The sequence below is a fragment of the Pectinophora gossypiella genome, chromosome 6 (assembly GCF_024362695.1).
Source record: "Pectinophora gossypiella chromosome 6, ilPecGoss1.1, whole genome shotgun sequence".
NCBI lineage: Eukaryota > Metazoa > Arthropoda > Insecta > Lepidoptera > Gelechiidae > Pectinophora > Pectinophora gossypiella.
This window is the reverse complement of record NC_065409.1, coordinates 7,661,337-7,669,093: the sequence shown is the minus strand read 5'-3', so window position 1 is coordinate 7,669,093 and position 7,757 is coordinate 7,661,337. Positions and strand designations below refer to the sequence as shown.

At 36.4% G+C, this 7,757-nt stretch overlaps 2 protein-coding genes across 2 annotated transcripts; both read left to right on the top strand.

Annotated features, from left to right (window-relative positions):
- The first annotated feature begins 1,160 nt into the window (after positions 1 to 1,160).
- Positions 1,161 to 2,317, top strand: LOC126367445 (ATP-dependent RNA helicase glh-1-like). Its single transcript, XM_050010958.1, has 2 exons — positions 1,161 to 1,262; positions 1,803 to 2,317. The coding sequence occupies exons 1-2, from the start codon at positions 1,202 to 1,204 to the stop codon at positions 2,138 to 2,140; spliced, it is 399 nt and encodes a 132-aa protein (XP_049866915.1). The 5' UTR covers positions 1,161 to 1,201; the 3' UTR covers positions 2,141 to 2,317.
- A 348-nt stretch (positions 2,318 to 2,665) lies between these two features.
- On the top strand, positions 2,666 to 6,806 carry LOC126367442 (organic cation transporter protein-like). Its single transcript, XM_050010954.1, has 3 exons — positions 2,666 to 3,315; positions 5,421 to 5,602; positions 6,472 to 6,806. Exons 1-3 carry the CDS (start codon positions 2,694 to 2,696, stop codon positions 6,622 to 6,624), a joined length of 957 nt encoding a protein of 318 aa, XP_049866911.1. The 5' UTR covers positions 2,666 to 2,693; the 3' UTR covers positions 6,625 to 6,806.
- The last annotated feature ends 951 nt before the right edge of the window (positions 6,807 to 7,757 follow it).

Below are 7,757 nucleotides of genomic sequence, written 5' to 3'. Positions count from 1 at the left end.
TATTATGTGTGAGTCTTATTTCATTTCATGACGTTAAGATTTTAGACCTATACAAAGATTTGTTCTTATGAATGTGTTAAGTACATTAATTATGTCATACGTCTTTGGTGGCTCGCTCAATAACAACTCCAGCATTACCAGCGATGAAGCCATTGACCTTAAAGTCTACACGAAGTAAAATATTTTTTCACATAATATGTTGATATAGTTTGTACCTACTTATTATCAAGGTTGTGATGGTTAGATGCCCTGAGCGCTCCCCATTTGTCCGGCCAAAATAAAAATAAAATCTACAATAAGTCACGTCAAAGAAAAAGGTTAGATCCATTGTGTTGTGATAAGAACGGAATACTTATAGCTTCTAAACAAATACGTCACTATATAAGTATAAATGTTACTATAGTAACACTTTTAGCTCCAAAATCTAACTGTGATCTCTCGTCACTACTGCAATATTTTTCTAAATGACCTTTTATTTAGTCATTAAGTAAGATAAAGCAACAGCCAATCGAAAAATAATACATAATGCAGAGTAGCTTACAAGTATTGTTACGCTATATTCGGTAGAATTAGTTAATTAAACAAAACAAAGAACATTTCCTATGTTACGCCTACTATGCGTGATAGATAAAAAAGCATCGTTTGCAATTTTCTTATCGAAAGTCCCTGAAAATATCGCAAAATCACTTCTTATTGTAGAAAAGCCTTTGACAACTCAATATAACCCTGACACTAGAGTTGCTGAGGATGGTCGTCCGTCTCATAACGATACGATAGAAGAAATAGATTACTCGTAAAAGGGAATATCTACCTACAGACATACTCGTAATATCGACTTGAATTGGGTTCAATGAAAACCAATCCAAATAGTTAATTGATTACGGCTTCAAACTATTTTGAGTGTTATGTTCAGCATACCAATATTATCTAATACTTACTTTAAAGCTAATATTTACGTATGGTAAAATCCCGGACCCAAAACTAATGAAAACGGATCTACCAAATTAGTCAAGTAATTTAATATCGACTTTAAAACCTTTTCAATTCGACCTGTTGTGGCAAGTATCAAAATTGATGCAAGTGTTAAAGAGATGTTAAAATTCTCACCTAAACTCGAAATTTTCAATTGTCAATACACAAGTATAAATTTGGAGACTACTCTATTTAGCGTCAGTTGATCGAAGCGTGAATAACAATCAACATGGCTCGAATTATGATCTGTTCTGGAGTATTAGTGTTGTTGGTAGCTATTACAAATGCTGGTAAGTACATTTTTATAATATTTGTTCGTTCATAACTATTTATTAATAAGTACCTATAACCCACAAATTCCTTAGATTAGTGTCACTAAAACGTGTATCAAAATAAAAACACTGTTGTGTGTCATAGTCCGGTCGGGAATCCACAACAAAAAATTGAAGGAATAATGTCACAATAGCTTGTATAATAATTATTTGTTTAGTTTGGCTATATTCTTCTTTACAGGCTTAAAATAAGTTTAAAAAAAATTACAAGGCACGCTGCATCTAGAAAAAATATTTTGTTTCAATGGTATTTTTGTTTATAAAGATACTTACAAGAAATTATCGGATAATTTCTGAGTCATACATATACGTAACATACATAAACAGCCTATATACGGCTGGGCACAGGCCTCCCCTCAATAAACCGGAAGGGGTTCTGGAGCATACTCCACCACACTGCTAAAATGCGGGTTAATTTCTGAGTTAGAAATTTTAAAATCATTTCTCATCATTCTCACCCAAACACGATTATGAATGAATTTTATGTATGTTTTCCAGCGCCCAGCAGCTTTAGCCAAGCCAGCGCACAAGCAACTTCCATCGGCGGTGGCCATTCAAGCCCTTCTGGTCCTAGAGGAATAGGAGGACCTGGTGGCCCAAATCAGGGTTTCGGTGGCCATAATCAAGGTTTTGGAGGACATAACTCAGGATTTGGAAGTTCTAATCAAGGATTTGGAGGTTCAAGGCCAGGAATTGGAGGACCTAATTCTGGTTTTGGAAATAATAGACCAAGTTCCCAGGGCTCCAAGGGACTTTCGATCAGTATATCTAAGAGTGTTAACATTGGAGGTGGTAATGCTCAGTCGAGATCTCAGGTCGGTGCGCGCGGAAAGTAAGAAGTGACAGATAGATAAAAAAATGGAACTTGAGTAATTTTAAATGTTTTTTTTTTTTGTTTTTATAGTATCCTGTCCCCAGTCCCTTTAAAATTCCGCCCGCGTCACTTTTTTCCGATGTTTGTTGAGTATATTTTATGTACACTTACTGATAATAAAGTATTTTTGTCGCAGTGATGTCTGTTTTTATTTACTTTCCAAGAATTTGAGATAATTGGAGTTTCTATTGAAAATGACTATGACCTTTGCCTAATATACTTAACGATCATTCATCATTGGATAAGACTAAAAATAAAGATTTTCCTATTGTCATTGTGTATAATTTGATGAATTAATGTTTAATATTAAATACCGAGTACGTGTATTTGTATAATATTAAAATAGTATGATTATCATACTAGCAGTTAAATCAGTTCAATTAAGTATGAGAACTGCAATCAAAGTCTGTACTCGCCAATTGCCATAAAAATATATATATTTTATTAATTACCGTGTATTAAAAGATCTAATACACATCTCTAAATTTACAGTAATCGTTTTTATTTTTACAGCAATGGAGATAGTAGGAACAAAGTACAGAGTAGCTGCGGCTGCTACCATGAGTTCCTTCTTCGCTGTCGGCCAAGTAACCCTCGCTGCTATCGCCTGGGCCGTACCTTACTGGCGACACATGACGTTAATTTTATACATACCTCAGTTCATAGTCATCACCTACTTATGGATAATGCCAGAGAACGCTCGATGGTACTTGAGCAAAGGAAGGTATGAAGATGCTGAAAGAGTCCTAGAAGACGCTGCTAGAGTGAATAAAAAGAAATTATCAGAAGAGAGTAGACAAATTTTCAAACAGATTGCTCAAGATAGCAATAACAAAGGACCAGAGAAAGAACCCTGGTTAGTGTCGCTAGTTTTAAAAAATAAGCCAATTTTGGTAAGAACAATTGCGTCACCAATTTGGTGGATATCAACGATGTGTGTATACTATGGCCTGAGTGTCAATGCTGTGCATTTAGTAGGGAATCAGTACCAGAATTTCATGTTGGTAGCTGCTGTGGAGATACCAGGGTTCTGGTTGGCTGTGCTGCTGATGAACAGGATCGGAAGGAAGCCAGTGTTGATTGGAGCCTTCTGGGTGTGTGCTGTCTGCATGGGGGCGTACGTGTTTGTTCCTGGAGGTAAGCTAGTATATTGGATTTAAGTTGAATGTGTTTGTTTTATATATACCCTTATACCCTGAATATTGGGCACATACCCTTACTGTATGAATGCCTCAGTAAAGGAAAATATTTGGCAGCCAAATGTAAAGCTCACACCCGTTATCCCTAATAGTGTGGGTAAAGCCTACTTAAGGCGCAGAAGACAATGTATAGCCATTTCTCATACGATTTGATTGGAGAATCAGATAGATATTGCATATAGATTTTTACGCTTATCTCTTGGACCATCTAAATTCTAAATTTCGCATGTGGGGAAAACGGAGGTGAGAAAAGGAAGCATCGTAAGAAGCTCATATTGTCAGGTACTTAGTTATTATGCATGCAGTACATCGTGATATGGGATGCGTTAACAAAACATGGTAACATGGTAACTCACTGCTGAATCCCTTTTTTCACGTCAATTCTTCCGCTCCTACGGCTCTTTTGTGCTAGCATTTCCGACGTCAAACCCTTATCATCACATTGTCAAGTATATTTCCATTTACAAAATGGCGATTTATGTTCGACAAATCTCTGTGTGCATACTTCTAATGAAATAAATAACTCCATGCAATCTCATGGAGTGGTTTTACTAGCCTAGTATTTTTATTATAGTTTAGAGGTGATATTTTTTTTAATTTATTTATTTACATTTGTAAACCAATTAAATGTATCCTTCGGTTTACAATTTAAGAGAAGAAAGCATATTTAACAGAATCAAAGAAAACAGGCAAATTGTTACATACAAGAAACACTGATAAAAGTACATTCATACAACGCCATTTTTCTAATATGGCGGCGCCAGCAGTAAACACACGAGGTGGCAAAGTTCAAATTGAAAAGAGCAGGTCATGCACCAAATTTTAAATTCCCCGATAAACTTTCCAGACAGAAGTACCCAAATTACTGTGCTATATTCATAAACTTTGACTCGACCCATACCGATAGGTATACGAGTACAATCGTGAAATTGAGTTGGTTTGAAAGTATGTATATTCACAAATAAAATTAGATAAGTCATATTAAAGCGAAAATCAGTGAATGATAGGGGTATTGCAACGAATTGGAACTGGACCAAAAACACTTATACCTTAAATAAAGTATGAAAATTGAATCCAATGGCTTAGAGTTAGATTCCCGTGCTGTATGTGGAAACAACGGATCTTGTTCAAAACAAACAGCACGTTCAATTCCCGAAAGAGTTAAGAGGCTTGAATCCCGGCAAGAGGATTGCTACACAAATTGATTTTGCAGACAGAAAGCTAACTCTAGAATACATACTAATACTATCCAGTTTCCCGTATATTGTATTTGCAAATAGCTTCTATGCGGGATTGGGAACGAATAAACAACATAGAACGGGTTCATAGTCAATTTTGATTCGAAGCCTTAAGGGCCCTATCTTACTATGGCACCATGGTAGCGCGATTAATGTACGCAGATCTATATACCCTACCTCATCTAGTGTCTTGTTGCCTGGTGTCTTATTCACTTCAGACTCATACAGAACAACATCATTATAATCTCCCTAAACTGCGAAGTTTGTGGGAAGAGAGAAGATATGTACCATATTACCCGGAATGCCTCACAATAGCTGTGTTCATTTAAACAACGAAAAGTTGTGATAAAGGCATCTTCGAGGCCTTTTTATCAGAGTATACGAGCAGAGAATCATATTTTATTTCATTTATGCTTTCATTCACAACAGCATCACATCTTAGGGGCATGAACTAAATATGACTTTTAATCAGTTTTAGGCAGTCTTGATCGGTGGGGCTGGCATAACGAACTTTGTTAAAAGTCCTTAAAAAAAGAATTAAAAAATATATATCTCTAGCGTTATTCCGTCTTTACTGGGTCTGCTTATCTAACATGAAGGTTTGACAGGTCAGGTTTTTTACAAAACCGACTGCCTGTCTGACCTTCCGAACCGAAGGGAAAGCCAGTTTCTTACAGGTTTTCCTTCACCACTGAGCACGTGATAATCATTTATGATGCAAATATGAATTCGAAAACAAGTTCAAGAATCATTCGTTTATTGGTAGAAGAAGAATAGTCAAATAGTATTCATTTCCTTGTTCCAGGCAACTACGCTGTTTCTCTAACACTATACTTGATTGGTAAATGCAGCATATCGACCGTGATGGTGTCAATCCACCTGTACACCGCAGAGCTGTACCCCACAAAGTACCGACACAGTCTGTTTGCCTTCTCCTCTATGATGGGCAGGCTGGGGCATATAATCGCGCCACTTACACCGGCATTTGTGAGTATCTGAACAGTTCTTAAGTTTATACCGCTTCTTGTTATATCGGCTTGAAACAGGCTATGAGATTTCTTGAGCATACACACTTGTAGGTTCTCCGAATCTGATATTGATTTCGTTTACTTTCGAAAGAATATCTTAGAATCTTTTGACTTTTTGTAAGGATAATAGAGGTAGAATTGCGAAAGGGGTATATAAAGCAAAAGTTGATGGTAAGGCTTTCAGAAGAAGACCTAGAATACATTGACCAAATTGGAGATGTCCTTAGAAAAGGTTTACTACGATCTACTCTGACCGGCGTGCGTGTAAGAAGCGATTGATGAATGTGGAGGAAGCAAGAGAAGTGTGTCAGGATCGAAGCAAATGGTATTCTATTGTCTCTGCTTACCCCGGTAGGATAGGCGTGAATTTATGTATGTATGTATGTTTTAAGTATTTGTAAATATCCAGTTAGAACTTACTTAAGTTAGTTGGTGACATATATTATGTTCTAAGTCGAGATTTGCCATGGAATTTTTGCGTTAACGGTAATTATTATTGACCGTCGGTGTTCGAAGATCCAATCATTTCTTCCTTTTGAGAAAACAATTTAATATGAACAATCAGTTTTACTGTAACCCATCTTTTTCTTCGCCGCGGGTATATATGAGTTAGTACCGTGCTTGTTTTCTAAGCCAAAGTAATTCAGCATGATTTTTCTTCGTCCTGAATAAAGAGTAGTGAATTTATATTTGACAAGCCTGTCAAAGATGACAACACCAGTTAGCTGAGTTTGAGTACTTGGATTTTGATCACGCTAACTTTTTTCATGACTGCATTGTTCAAAAACGAGTTTGGTTTTGAAAAATATATTTATTTCTTGTCCACAGAGCGAGGAAGTGTGGGCAGACCTGCCATTTGCGATTTTCGGGTGCCTAGCTTTAGTGTCAGGGGCCCTGGTCTTCCTCACCCCAGAGACCCTAGGGGCCAACCTTCCTGACACCATGGAGCAAGCAGCCAATATTGGCAGAAGAAAACCTTAACACCTTCCTTGACGCTTCACCTACATAGGCGGGTCCAAAGTCCAAGTCAATCCGTAAGAAAAGTCAATGACACGTCGCTGTCAGTGAAGGTTTTAAAAAGATCCTGAATTTTATACTGGAAATGTGTATCACATTTCTTGATTAGTTTGGATTAGATTGTTATGATTGTGAAAGAAATGAGTGTTTAATGTTAAAATAAATATACTAATATTATAATTACTAACTTCATTATTATTATTATAATTTTGATAGGAATATTTGGATAAATAGTCCGTCGTCTACGCAGTACCTACCTAACTGTTTATTATTTATTATTTACAAACGTAACACTACCTTATCATAAACGAATTAAGTCAAGTTTTCCTAGTCAAGTTCATCTGCATCAAAATATTTTAAGTCATTAATTAAAAGATAGGAATGGCTCTATCTTTTAATTCATAACTTAATTCTACTTAAAGCGATTTTTATTTTTATAGTACTCACCCACCCGTGCTCAGGTACACTCATCCTCATTTGATGATTTCATTTTCTCTTTTGTATTTGAAAATAACAAGCAATATTATCGTGAGTTCAACAAGACGTACATAGTATTAATCAGAACATCTACTTCAGGACAATTAGTGATTCTATTGCAATATGCTCTAAGTCTAAACTTCCGTGAAATGAAAATCCCATGCTTATATGCAGGATATCTTAGCAAAACATTCCCATACAAAATAGACCTTCGTAAATCGATGTTTGTTTTTTGTTTGCGGAACTGAGAGCAGCAATAACGGTTAGGATTTGTATCTGAAAGTGTTTCTGATATGCACATGCAACGTTAAACCGCACTTGATTTAGTGCAATTGCGTTTTACTCGTTTATTTATTGCTGTGGGTGCTCTGACAGGGAGGCAATTGGTGGGTGAATTTATTTCCAAGATATAGATACATAACATAACATGCTTTATAGCATATGTACAAAACAGACGAGAAATGGAAAGAGTACAATGGTGCTTCTTCTATAGGGTTTCAGTTACTACTGAGCCGCTAAATACCCCTGACATAGCTCATGTAACGACTACTTACTTACATCAGTAAGTAGTAACCGGGACCAACGGCTTAACGTGCCTTCCGAAGCACGGATCTTCTTAC

Coding starts and splice junctions, on each gene's coding strand:
- LOC126367445 (XM_050010958.1), top strand. CDS start 1,202: ATGGCTCGAATTATGATCTGTTCTGGAGTATTAGTGTTGTTGGTAGCT. Junction 1,263..1,802: donor GGTAGCTATTACAAATGCTG/GTAAGTACATTT, acceptor TATGTTTTCCAG/CGCCCAGCAGCTTTAGCCAA.
- LOC126367442 (XM_050010954.1), top strand. CDS start 2,694: ATGGAGATAGTAGGAACAAAGTACAGAGTAGCTGCGGCTGCTACCATG. Junction 3,316..5,420: donor GTACGTGTTTGTTCCTGGAG/GTAAGCTAGTAT, acceptor TCCTTGTTCCAG/GCAACTACGCTGTTTCTCTA. Junction 5,603..6,471: donor CGCCACTTACACCGGCATTT/GTGAGTATCTGA, acceptor TCTTGTCCACAG/AGCGAGGAAGTGTGGGCAGA.